Here is a 14,353-nt window from a genome sequence, read left to right on the forward strand (position 1 = left end):
TATTGCTGCCTCTCCATTTTGAGTCTCACAAACACAGCCTCCATCGTTTCAGGCCCTGCTACAGTCACAAGACAAGCCTCAGTGAGACCTGCTGCTGCTGCATCATTTTTTGGGAAGCACAGCCTCAAATACCTAACTGGCTCGTTAATGTGAGAAAAAAATAACTGTGCTATGCTAAATGTATTGGTTTTCACCCACTCCCTCTCACACTTCTCTCCTTGCATTTACACATTTGGCGAAATTTGACGAGGAAGTGGTTGGATGACCATGTGTGAAATTTTAGTGTCTTTTACAGCGCAAGAGTCTAATAAACCTCATTTTGAAAAATCAGCTCAGTAAAGCAGGAGGCCACGGGGTATGTATTTCCAGCCATTTTGATAAAAAGTCCTTTTTCTCCACTGCTGCTCCACTCCTGAGGTGAGAGGGGGTGGAGGGAGCTCTTGGGGGTCACATGATGGTGCAGCGATTCCTCTGTAGTGCCCCCTGCAGACGGATGGAGGTGTGGTTGTGGCGCATGCCCCTTGCCACTGCTATGCCCAGCAGCTCTTTGAAGAGCAGCACGACGTGCCAGTTAAACTTGGCAGAGCACTCGACATAACCGCACTTCCAGGTTTTCTTCACCAGGACGGAAACTGCCCTGCGAGGCATGAAGCGCTGCCGCTGCAGATCTCTCTTGTTGCCCACCACCAGGATTGGCACCTCACTGCTGCTGCCTTCCCTGCAGGTAGAAAATAGGAAGAAAAGATGCATTTCAACATGCACAGTGTAATCATCTTGATGTTTGTCACACGGTGGTCGGCCGGGCTTGTTCAAGATGTCTGCGTGCAGTATTCCCTTCCTTCTGAGGTGTGCGGGGGTGGACTGGAGGATTAGAGCTCACAGGCTCAAGGGGCCTCCCACCACACTCACTCTGCAGTAGCTGGTTTACAGCATTGTGAAGTGGTATAAGCATGAATTAGTGGCCCACGACCGATGTTTGTAATGCTTACTCCCACTGTGTTAATGGTAAGCATCAACATTAAGAGGATGTCATCGAGTCCAAGCATTTTCCAACTACACATGATTGGTGGTGGCTTGGAATTCGGATCATAAACAAAGAGAAAATGAAGGTTTACTACCACACTCAAGTAGTTACCAGAGGAAATTAAATTGGATTGTAGTGAAAGTACTATTCAGGAAAACGTCCTTCTTTTTAACAATGAGGTTTTCTTTTTTTACGATTTAGTTGGAAGCCAAAGTCCCTGGAGCTGGAGGCTGTTATTATGTTGTTTAAGAAAAATAATAACATTAGCATATGAGTTGTATAATAAAAATGTGGCAAGTCAAGTTGAATATACTGAGGGCTAATAAATCAAGTGTATTATGAAACTTGAAGGAGCAGTGATGTGTGAAAGCACAAGACATCTGCTCAGTGTCGGCTCAGATGTAAATTGTTAAAGCTGCTGCGTTAACTATTCATCTCTTTCTCTCATAATGAATAAAGTTTTCTTTCAGTTACAGTCGTGTTTCATCTTCTGACGAGGACATGTGCATATTTTCCTGTCTGCCTCCACAGATGGACAGAAAGCTCAACAGAGGAGATACACACACACACACATGCACACACACACACACACACACACACACACACACACACACACACACACACACACACGCAGAGATTTGTATGGTACAGTTTTCATGCCCTGCAGCAAAGTTCTTAAATATGAGGAGCTGAAAAACCACATTGTGGTGATCATATCACTTTTCTGCTTTTCACAGGTTGTGCTCATATAACAAACTTAAAAATACCCCCATATCTCCTCCAGGTTGAGTGTTTCAGCAGAACAAGATGTACCGTATGTGTGAGTGTGTGTGTGTGTGTGTGTGTGTGTGTGTGTTGGGGGAAACAACCCGGAGGAAATGAAGGGACACAACACTGTCGTAGACTTCACTGAACTGACGGTAGAAAGGCTAAAAAAATAGAGCAGGAAAAATAAGATTATTCTGTTTGAATGCATTTTGTCAGAGGAACTTTAAGCATACATGTTAAAGTGTAAAGAGTAAAAGTAGAATAAACAGCTTAATTCTTTATACTTGACATTTACACTACAGCCACCCCCATGCTTCAAATGCTCCATTATTTATGAATTCAGTTTATATACAATATCTGCTCTTTCACTGGTTATTCCTCTCCTCCTCCAGCCTGGCAGCAGACCCCCCCCCCCCCCTCTCTATGATTACCAATTTCTCCTCTTTTCCATTCTTCTTGCTATCACCCTTCCTTCCCCCTGCTGCTGGTGGTAATGGTTTTTCTGTCAATGGGCCATAAATATTTGCGGGAACACATTCAGAGCTTCAGGAAGGTGGGGATGAACTGTGCAATGGAAGCTTGGTCATGTACAACACAGCAGAGCAAATGAAGCCACGCACTGTATCTTTCAACATGTAAATGTGTGTAGGCATGTCAACAGTGAAGATGACAGTGTGTGGAGCCTTTTAAATGTTTTTGACACTTGTGTTGGTTAAAATGCAGCCAGGAGTCTTCTGTGTTATCTTCCTCTGGTTCTCAAGGCTCCTGTCTCTTACGTCTGTTCTCCATCCAATAAAAGCTGAAATGTGACGACTCTCTCTGGGCAGCTCTCATTCAGCAATTAAATGTCATTGCTTAACTGTCAGGATGCAGGGAGGAGTGTGCTGAATTAAAAGATATCACCAGAAGCAGACGATCCATCACTGTCATGCTGTCACAAACGTGTAACTGTGCAGCTTTGTGGACCGGCTGAGAAATTGCATGTTGTCTCCTGATGGATGACACTGTGATGTCAGCACGTGTGTTCAGGAAGTGTTTGGTCGGCTGAGAGTGTGAGGACGACTCTACCTGTGCTCCACTATCTGCTGTCTGATCATCTTGACGTATTCGAAGCTCTCCACGCAGCAGATGTCATACACCAGGATGTAGGCGTTGGCGTTGCGGACGCCTCTGCAGCGAAGGTCCAGCCACTCCTAAAGCACAGACACAAAAAAACATGAATAAATAATAGATACTGTATGGACTAGAGGATTTTAGGCTTCAGGAACAGAATCCGTCCAATTCATGGTGCCCAGCAGTGGTGGGATGTAACCCATAAAAAGTACATTTACTCCATCACCAGACTTGTGAACATCCATTATCAATCTGCATTTTCACATGTTTACAAGATATTGTGAGAATTGATGATCAAATCAGAGTGGGCAGGTAACATTTGACCCTGGATGCTCAGACAGAAAGATGTAGATTGTTGCATCAAATAGATGAAACTCTTTTTTTAGAGCATAAGACAAGAAGATGACTGTTCCTTTTATGTTTGAAGGTCTTCTACACTCCCTTGATGTTAAGTTGCCAACTACTAAAATATATTAGCCTCCACCAGTGGATGTTAGGGGACGTACCATCTGTTTTACTTGGTGTCGTTGGGTTGTTTGACCTCTTAATCACAAGACACCCTCTAAGGCAGGCCCACCACACCCTGATCAAATCTGGGAGTGTGTCCCTAACACATGTAAAACGTCCTTGGGTCTCTTGAAAGGCACCAAATTAATTCAAGTTATTACTATATGTGTGTGATGTTTCTGAAATGGTCTGGTGCAGGGATTGTCCTTGGATTCCTAACATACTTTTACTTTTAATTCAAATAGTTTTACTTTACTCATCCTCCCCCACTGGTGCTGTGAAGATGAATACCAATGACTTTGGGGATAATTTGACATTTTCATGAGAGTAAGTATGAGGTTATTTATGGTTTGGAGTGAAGTGTCTCAACAGGTCGTAGGTGGATCGTTATTAAATTTGTCGACCTCCTGTCGCTCCACAGTCACAGGCAGCTGTGGTTCTGGCGGTACAGCCTCATCCGACAACTAGAAGGTTGGTATTTCAATCCCCTACTTCTGCAGTGTCCTTGTGCAAAATACTGAACACTGAATACATCACAAGTGGCAGTGCCATGTTATTAGTGTGTGAATGTGATAGAAAAAAGCTGCATAAAGAGCTAAATGTGTGTGTGAATGGCTGAATGTGTGCTGTAAAGCGTTTTGACTGGTTGTTAAGATAGGAAAAGCACTGTGTAAATGTAGTGCGTTTAACCATGCTAGAGGGTGTTGGATCAATGTCATCAATTTGCTGCTTCTCCTCTGTGAGAAAGTGCAGAGTCAACAGCGTCCTGGAGCTTGTATGACTTTCGGTCCTACAGCCCAGAACATAGTCATAAAATATGGGGACTTCCCAGCAGAAAGTACCACACTGTGTCTTGGCTACACATGTTCAAGGACTGCGACACAGGTTACAGCCGATACTGTGTGAGATAAGCAAACACAGATCTCTCTGTCAGGACAGAATAAAGGAACACACACAAGGCTACTTTGACAGAGCTCTGCGAAGCTCTGTGATGTGATGCACATGCGGCACAGCAAACAGCAGAATTTGTTTGATGGCACCAAGTTCCAAAGTGTAATTAAATCACATGGCAGAAGTGGGGAAATTGCACCTCACTGGGGGACAGTGGCTTCAGTTGAAACACAGTGACCCATGCTCCTGTTCATGCTGTTTTTCCCCGAGGTCTCACTAACCCACACCCGCACCGAGAACAGCATGCAATAAATTTATGAGCATTTGATCTGATAAAAAAGAGGGAGAGGAAATGGAGGAAACTAAGGGGGTGGGAAGACAAGATGTGTCTATGGAGGGAAATGAAAAAACAACCACGGCCCAAGGGAAAGTCAAAGAGGTGAAACAAAGGCATTGGTGGGTCAAGGAAATGTCGACATGGTGCATCGGACGTGCCCACTTACTGCTGATGAATGGTCTGGAGATGGTGGCTGCCAAGAACTGATCACTATTCTATTCAATTGTGGTTCAGTCTGTGCAATGTGACTGATTTTATTTTATTCAATTCATTGCATTTTCTTTCAGCTCCATTCAATACAATCAGTTTTCAGGCAACTTGGACACGAAGCTCTGTCCAAGAAGCAGTAATGTAAGATGAATGCAGCTCTAACTACTGTAATGCACAAACTATATGGCAGCACCATTGAGTTATACAGCGTTACAGACATAATCATTTCATCACACAGGAGGAGTAGTTCAACGGTTTGGTAAATGAGTCTGTCTCAAGACTTGGCTTCACCCATACTATTACATCTTTGTTGAAAGGGTGTTCGTTGGCTCTGCATCAACACGCCTTAAAACACATATCACAAGACCAATCACGTACACTGAGCTTGCACATGCCAGTGTAAACAGGAGGCATCTGTTTGTTTTGTAATCTAATGTGATGGACGAATCAGCAAAGGCTACATTAGTGAAAGACCCAGTGTGCAAGCGGTTGTGTCATTTTAGTTTTTCATTTTAGCAACCGTTAAAACTTTGGAGTAATGTGAATATAAAGCTGCAGCCAGCCGCTAGTTAGCTTAGTTTAGAATAAAAACAGGGAACAAGGGGAAACAGCTGTCAGGGGTCTGTCAGCACCTTTAAAGCTCACTTAATAAAATTGTATATGTCAGTTATTTAATCCGTTCTATGAAAGTGTTAAAAGTGAGATTATGTTCTATTTTTAAGAGAGAAGCAGCCGTTTCGTGTTGTCACGTCAGGAGCTTCAAAGCTGTTCTGCTTGGTTCAGTAAATAATGTTGTCTTTTTAATTTGGACTGATGCACCTGTGCCTCAGGGGCAGATTATGTTTGTTGCATCACGTTGCTCAGACGTAACTCAGATATATAACTTCTGTTGGCCAGACATATATACATTTTTTCTCCTTATTATTAAAATCCAAACTAATATGACCCTTGTTTGTAGAAGCGGTTTGTGGATATTCTTCTACTTCTGTGCAAATAAAATGAGGGAGCAGGTGATGATCAGTGTAACTTCTAATGATGATGACATTACCAGTTTGTGTCAACAGGTGAGTTGTGAGGAAGAAATATTAGCCTCACACATCAGCGGGGACATAATGAGGCAGATCGGGCGCGGACCCAACATGTGGCACGAAGATCGCCGCCATCAGAAGTGAAAGAGAAGGCAGATGAAGGAGGCGAGGGGGAGGTGTGTTGTGAAAACTGGAAAGAAAGTGTGATTATTTTCTTTGTCTCCAGGTTGAGTTTCCCCAAAAAACGTGTCACAGATGTTATGATTTCTGCTTTTTCATCTCTGTTGTCAAGTGTCCAATAAAATTTAAAGACATGCCAATTAGGACTCTGAAAAAATATGCACATATTTTCACCAAACAAATAAGGCATATCTCCTGTCATACTTTAGCAGCTCATCAACACAGCTCACTCTTTTCTGATAATTGAGGCAACTGGTGAAATGCACCGTGGCTTCACTTGCGGCCTCATATCCCTGGAGCTAAAAATAGCCGCTTGTTCTCATCTCATATCTCTTTGTCATCCGAGCCCTGTTTTTAAATGTGGAGGAGGGGATAGAAACAACAAACTATTGCTCCAAAAAAACACAAACAAAAAGCACAGGCACAACAATGGAAAGAGGGAGTTCAGCGAGGCCTGGGAGGACAAGACAAACTGAAATCAAATTAATTTAAATGCATGTGTGGGCATGTTTATTTGTGTGTGTGTGTGTGTGTGTGTGTGTGTGTGTGTGTGTGTGTGCACGCTCGCAGGATGTGAGAGTGTGCTTGTGGGAGCGTGAATGTGAAGTGTGGTGCCACTGTCTGTGTCCTCCAGTCGGTCTTCTTAACACAGCACACAGGGAAAAAAAGAGCATCTCATCCTTCACTATTCAAGAGCCAAACAGAGCACGTTTCCCTGACAACAGCAGGCTGCGGTCAGTTTTTAACAAAGCTGGGGGGTGCAGGTTGTCATGGATCAATACTCGACTGCAGGATGCAGGCCGATGTAACCCAGTGTGATGAGTAATTAGAGATATGTCACACCTAGGCCATGCTAGTTGATTTGCAATTAAAATCTATTACGTTCCCAGGGGGGGGGGGGTATTACCATTAGTCAATGATGGCGTGCACCGTTTGAGGTGACACTGTGACTGATGGTCTTACGCTGGTTTCTCAGACTCACACGAAGAAATGCATTCATGAACCATTCATTTTTAAAACAGGAGCTAACATGGATTTTATACAAGTTGAAGCAGCTTAAAGAACACGTTTGGCACTTTTAATACGCTTATTCACTTTTAGCTGAGATTTACATGAGGAGATTAATGCCACTGCTCATAAATATGATGTTAGAGGGGGCAGTGGCACGTTATCCTAACTTAGCTTAGTATAAAAAGACTGGAAACAGCAAATTTGTCTGAAATTTAACCACCTCCATCTCTTGCTCACTATATAATTATCAAATCGAATCAATTATTATATAATATCATATCTTGTTTTTTATTCATTTTACTCTGGACATGTCACAATATCCGCACTGGGCTATGAATTGGTAATAATTAATATTAATATATAATGTTTTCTATTCTACCAACACAGAATGGTTTATTATATTACACTTGTATGTAATGTACAGTATCATACCAAGGACATTACGTTTTCACCCCTGTCCATCTGTTTGTTTGTTGGTTTTTAGAAGGGTTACACAAAAACAACTGGAAGAATTGCTGCAAAACTGCTGCAAACAATTCGTGCGGATCCATATCGAGGGTCAGATCCAAGAAGTTTTCATCACTTGGTTAACATGACAAGACGTTTTAGATTTTCACTGAATATTTCATGGATCTTGATGAAAACAATCAGGCACATTTAGAGGCCTGATTTCTATATGTGTCAGCAATTTGGTGAAGCTTGATTGAAATTAAGAATATGAGCTCTACTGAATGCTGTTCTAATTCATATGTGGTTTACTTTTAAAAGACACGAGCAAAACTTTGCCTCACAAACACCTAAATGTCTTGTAAACCTCATGCGGATGCAAATTTCATATTTCCACCACATCTGAGAAAGCCAAAATTACACAAAGTGTGACATGGAAAACAATCATTTCCAGACTCTATCGACAGAGATAACTGTGAAAAATGTCCAGAGAGCAGGAGGAGGGGAGAGAAGGGGAGAGAGAGAGAGAGAGAGAGAGCATTCTGTGTGGGAGGAAGTCATGGAGATACATTATGGCAAGAAATAAAAAAAGAGAGAACAAGAAAAACTGTTGCAGAATCCACTGTCATGCTTGTAATCATCTGTCAACACATCCTATTGACATTCTGTGACAGATGCTCTCTAAATGCCATACTATCAGCATCCAACAGATATACTGCGAAGCAAAGAAACCATTACACCATCACAGCCTAAAATAATAGAAATCGTTCCTGTCTCCAGTGTTGGAAAGTGTAAAAATGGTTGTGGTTGGAATGGGGTTACGAGAAGCCTGCCAGAACATCCCTGTTCTTCTTTCAAATATAATCTGAACTGATGAGAAATGGCCACGCTGCACAGGCATGGAGGCGGACTGACTCACTGCGCTCTGCAGGAGGACTTTATAAAAGCTCATTTGGTAAACCTTCTTTCGTCAGTGTCCATTAAACTTTGCGTAACCTTTCTAATTGACTGAAGCAAATTCCGACTGTCTCCTCTTTATTCTCAGCCGTATTCTAGGAGGGAGCTGTGCTGTAATTTAATCTGTCTCTGTGCTGAAGTAAGAAAGACGGTTTCTCTGAGCTGGCACTGCATTGTGTCCACTGCCCCTTACCCAGGTTTCCTTTCTCTGCCCACTGAACCACATGTCTCACGGACATTGGGGACTTTACTACTTTACTGGTAAACCGCAACATGCAGCCACTGGTGTCACTAGTTGCAGTTCGTCATGCCTCCAAATAAAGAAGGTGGGAGAATGACAAAATCCTGAGTCCTGATTGGTGGGCATTTGAACCCGAGAGCCAACAGGAAGCCTTCATTTATGCTTCTGCCCACCTCCTTTGCAGCACTTGGTGAAAGTAGTACAACAAGTTACCATTTTGTGATCACTAGTTCAACAGATAAGCACTTTTAGTTAACTAGTGATATAGAAAACATATCTACTAGTGTAACCAGCAGACATTTTAGCCCCTACCAGTTATATAGGATTTCACCAGTAAGACTAAAACACCAACTTGAGTCTTTATAGTTAGTGACTCTTTTGAACCCTACTAGTTCACTGGTGAGGCTCAAAACACCCTCAGTAGTGGACATTGTGGCTTTTACTAGTTAACAAGTAAATATTTGAGCTGCACTAATGAACAGGTAAAGACAAAACTGGTTAACTGTGAGCATTTCCTTAATTAGTTAACTAATGCAGAAAATGTAGGAGCTAGTTAACTAGTGTAGGTGAACAAGGTGTTACGCTTCTGCAGCTCACTAGTTAACTAGTCGGACTCTGAGCACTACCAGTTCAGTCCAGTCTTCTACTAGTCTGTCAAAAAGCTTTCTACTACTACTACTGCAGTCTGTGAATGAAGAAGTTCCACATTAGTGGCATTAGTTGCGAAAAAAAAGATTGATTAGTAATTGAAGTTCTTCAATCCAGAATTAGCAAGAATGCGATGTGGCAATTGATTCTTTTCCCATTGCCAGGAGGTCGCTTTTCTGTTTTTCCCCCTGATGGTCATGTTCGACATCACAAATGCACTGAAAACTGACACACTCACTTTGCTTTTTTGCCAAATGGGCACATTGTTTCCAACACTGCTGATTGGAGCTGTAGACGATAAAAACCTGTGCCTGCTGTGGAGTCATTTGATGTGGGAGAGAATGCTGATTGTATCTATTCCCATCAGAGACAAAAGCCAGTGGAAAAAGAGCTGAAGACAAAATGCCAAACTAGTGCGACCAAGTGTCAGACAAAGACTGAACTAGTTAAAGAAATTGCCGTCTGAGATCGAAGTTATATATAAGATGCTCAAACAGGTTTCTGTACAGGAGAGCAAGCTGCAGAACAAGCAGGACATGACAGGGAAGGAGAGGGGGAGAAGTACAGCCGGCCTCGCAGGGTCCTTCCTCAGCAAATGAGCGACCATAAACCTGTCTGGTAGAAATGTTGTGGCAGCACTCAGCTAATGGTTTTCTCTGCCTGTATACCTTACACAAAGAACCGGCCAAACACTTGTCTCCTCACTGCTCCGCCACTGGAAAATGAGTATGAAATGTTCTCACAAAATGGTACAACATGATATCAAATGAAAGCTGTGTGAGCCTAATAGCTTTTTCATGTGACTCAACCTCAGGGACATTCGAAACTCTCCCACTTCTCCAAACGTAAACTCATGAGACACGTCTTGTCTTATTCCTGCTTTCTGCTCACACCTACCAGCTCATTCCCTCGAGGGGGTTAAGCACCATTTAGCAGAAGAAAGAGCAAGAGAGAGAGACAGAGAGATGGGGTCTTCACTGGGGGTCTTAGTCGACAGGAAGCAATGAATCACTCTGACATGATGGAACAAAATCTTAAATCTCTGGTAGAACAGCTACATGTTATTCTGCGGGAGCCTGACAGGATGATGGCTCCGGCCTCTCAGCTCGCCTGTCAGATGCTTTCTGTGTTAACGCGGGGGTTTCAGAGCGTACAGCAAACCAGTGCTGCTCTGCCTCCTCCCTGGCCTGATCCTTATTTTCTCGGTGGCACCTTGTCTGTGTAGATAACCACAGCTGTTCTTGGGGAGGGCTACGTGTGACACCAAAGGGGGAGAGAAAGAGGGAAATGTTCAGCGGCAGCAGTCAGCTCGATGTTGTGACCTTGGAGATTTCTATCTTGAAAGCGTCACATCCTGGCTGAATGAGCAGGAGTCAAAAGCACACCTCAAACCAGCAGAGACTTGGGGGTCAGGCGTTTTTCTTTCAATACCTAAGGACCTTTCTCGCTCATACAGACACCAAATCCAGACTTCTTTCTACTTTTCTGCTGCTGAAGAGAAGAAGAGGAGTTTTACCGAGAGGTGTTTTTGACTTCACTTTAGGTTCATATTTTTTTCAAATCTATTTTGAGAACAGTACCCAGTCATGTTGTCAATGTAAGATAAGCAATTTCAGCTGAAGTGATTATTGATCTACATTATATGAAACGTCAAAAAACATCTACAACCGTTCTGGTGCACTGAAGATAGAATTGAACTGTTGTTTTATTTTAATGATTAAAACTTTTGCTTCCTTTGTTTCTAAACCCCTCTGTCAGATGCTTCTAAACCAAAATACAAAGTTGAGCTGTAGCTAGTAAGATGCTGCAACAGTCTGAACAAACCAACTGATTAGGATTCCTTCAACATTGCAGTGTTTTTAGGGGAAGATTTCCTTTTATGGGTGAATACTAACAAAAAACAGAATATTGGATGAAAAAAGACTGTAATTTCTTGTTAGGTTTGCAAATGCTTTGTCTGGTTCTATTATTATTTTATTTTAACAGCTGTACTCTTGTGAAGCACTTTGTTACTGGCTCTATGAAAAATGCTATATTTTAGAAACCTTAGTGAAACTAATTCAGACTGTAAAAGTGTGACACTTTCTTTGGCTTAAGTTTGAAATACTTTTTATACATGTTTTTATAATTTTTTTTCCCATCTCTGAAAATGCATTCCAAAATGCAATGGAGAAACTCTCTGGGGACAGTATGGTTAGCTTCAGGTCAAACATTTAATATGAGCATTTTAGCATTTTTTAACCTGTTATTTAAAGAAAAATCTTTCCAAGAGGAAAAAGCTGCAGGAATGTCTGAGATAATTCCTCAGTCCTTGTTTCTTGGCAAGAAAGCTGCAGATCTGTTTCGTGAAGTGACTACAAACCATGGACGTTCTGAGCTGAAGTGCATCTGTGCTATGATCCTGCACAATCAGATGTGTCTCCAACTAATGAGGAGTGGCATATGACCTGTGGCCATGAATAAAAGGCCAGTCTGTTCTATTTTTAAATTCGGACTTCAACCAGGTGCTGTGGCAAAAGCCTGCAGCACAATCCTGCTTTTATTTCCTGTGCATGTGAGCCAGATTCAACACCACCACCACCACCAGCAGCAGAATATAGTGTAACGTGATAATAAAGCTTACTGAAAGTAAAGCAAATGTATATTTAAAGAGCTCTACAACAGGTGTGAAAAATATATATATCCCTGAATCTTTGACACAAATCCACCATCTCCATTTGTTTCTTTATCTTTTTATATGTTGTTATTATTGTTGTTTTTCTTTGAAATTGTTTAAATTTGATTCAGGGATTGTCTTCAGTATTGTATTTGTGCCAATAAAGCTTCCTGAATTCAAATGAATGAAGTTGAGAGAGAGAGAGAGAGGGGTAGAGCAAAACAGGGGGATAGAGAGAGAGAGATAAAGAAAGCGAGGGAGAGGAGGGAGTTTACAACGTCAAAGTGAGGCTCTCCGTGGCTTTAAGTCAGTCGGGTCTCCATAGCAACTAGTAGACTATAGGGACATTTGATAGTGATAGAAGAATAAATACAATTGATGGGTTCGTCTTTAAAGGACGCCATTGGCTGTGAACAGAGGGACACTAGTAGAATGAAGCATGAGATTTAATAACGAGAGATGATCTGAGAATGAATCATCACACATCTTGAATAAAACCTCGTGTGTAAGTTAAACGGGCTATGAGCAGGATACCTGGCTGGAGCTGGATGGAAAAGAGGAGATTGGCGGGACGTCCAGAACCTTCAGCTCATACATGTTCCCGTTCAGGATGACGGAGGGTCTGTACACATATCTGCTCCTGGTCGGCGTGTACACCTCCGAGAAATCGTTATAGATGAACTGGCGGATTATAGAAGTTTTGCCCACTCCGGGAGCGCCTATGACCGCGATACTCAGAGTCTCCACCATTCCTGGAGCGCGAGTTCAGCACCATGGACAGCGGCGCCAGATGTGACCGTCCAGAACGCACAGCTGGCCGCCGCTGATGTGCCGCAGCTCTGATGGAATTCAGTCCCGCCGCTGCCCCTCTAACCAGCCGCCTCCGAGTCACCTCAGCCGGGTTCAACTGTGCGCAAATGAAACCAAGTCAGTGGCTGAAAAAAATCCTCCAACCGTCGAGCACAGAGGGTGAAACTTTATCTCCAGGTCTGGAGGGTGGGGAATAAGAAGGAGAAGGAGAAGGAGAAGCCACGCAGCTTGGAGAGCGCGTCAAAAACAAAGCTGGAACGGGATCATGCAGACGGGGGGGGATTGTTTTCTGCTCCCTCCGCAATCCAGCACACACAAACAGAGAAACTCCGGGTTTTCAGGGGACATCCCCGGGCGACCTCGTCCCCGGAGAGGAAGCGTAAAAGTCCGTCCTTGTCGTCGGCACATGGACATAATCTCATCCAGGCTAGACTCTGACCTTGCCCGAATAACGCACGGGAGCCCTCGGTGTCTTCATTGATTGTCTCCTCTGCACCTCTCACCGCACATTTCCACCGATGCACCACTACGACGCGCCTCCATCACAGGGAGGACGGGCGCGCAGCAAATAAGCTTCCCACGTGTTCCGAGGTGTGATACAAACCCATAATCTGCTTTTTTCCTCCGATGGCAAAAATATCAGTTTACATCTGCGTGATTCAGGAGAGAGCAGGAGATCCACGCAACGAGCAGACTTGCGTTTCCACTGAAGGCATCTGGAGCCTATTAACGCGCACTGTGTGTCTGCTCTCTCTCCCCCTCTCTCTCTCTCTCTCTCTCTCTCTCATCACTTGCAGTACCTCTTGCTCGCACTGCTCATCCAATAGGATCGTCTGAAAGGCTGCGCGTTCTCCCAATGCGCCGTGAATAAATGGCAAAGGAAGGGCCACACACACCGTCATCATACATCATCTGACGGAGACGCGGACGCACATTAGACCGCAGACATCACCTCTCTGACGGGACTCGACTTATTGTCGGTGAGGGTCCCCGGGCGGGTCAAGGACGACGCGCGCCATCAATCACACGGTGGATGGCAGCGGTTACACGTGTGGCCACAGGTCAACCTCGGTGACAGGTCTGAGGAATAAACATCAGTTGACTTCATGGCCCATGAGAAAAGATGAGCTGGTGACCTCAGGAGCAGCTCAGCAAGAAGACAGTGTCATATAAAGGGTTTTTACACAAGTGATTAATCCATTGTTTATGTTTTAATACTATATATAAGCAATTCATTAGAATCTCGGGAGTCCAGGCTGTGAACAGTCCTTTTGGCAACTGTCCTGGGGTCTCTCACCCTCAGGAGCCCCCACAGAATCACATTGAACAGGGGGGCACAGCCCAACAAAGGGTTAATCCAGACGGGATGTTTCTGGCTTTGTGTTTGGTGATAATTTGAATATAAATGATTATAGCTTCCATAAGCCACCAGGTTTGTCTCATGAATGTAATTCAGATGTTGATAACTGATTTTTACAGTAATCCTGAAATTCTGCAGTTGTTTTTAGACATAATTTTTGACTGG

At 43.3% G+C, this 14,353-nt stretch overlaps 1 protein-coding gene across 1 annotated transcript; it reads right to left on the reverse strand.

Annotated features, from left to right (window-relative positions):
* Positions 1 to 304: 304 nt before the first annotated feature.
* Positions 305 to 12,915, reverse strand: rasl10a (RAS-like, family 10, member A). The gene is made up of 3 exons (XM_020100884.2): positions 12,553 to 12,915; positions 2,861 to 2,985; positions 305 to 718 (listed from the first exon to the last, which is right to left on the reverse strand). The coding sequence occupies exons 1-3, from the start codon at positions 12,766 to 12,768 to the stop codon at positions 448 to 450; spliced, it is 612 nt and encodes a 203-aa protein (XP_019956443.1). The 5' UTR covers positions 12,769 to 12,915; the 3' UTR covers positions 305 to 447.
* Between the last annotated feature and the right edge of the window lie 1,438 nt (positions 12,916 to 14,353).

This window comes from Paralichthys olivaceus, chromosome 4 (genome assembly GCF_024713975.1).
Source record: "Paralichthys olivaceus isolate ysfri-2021 chromosome 4, ASM2471397v2, whole genome shotgun sequence".
In the NCBI taxonomy this organism is placed as follows: Eukaryota; Metazoa; Chordata; class Actinopteri; order Pleuronectiformes; family Paralichthyidae; genus Paralichthys; species Paralichthys olivaceus.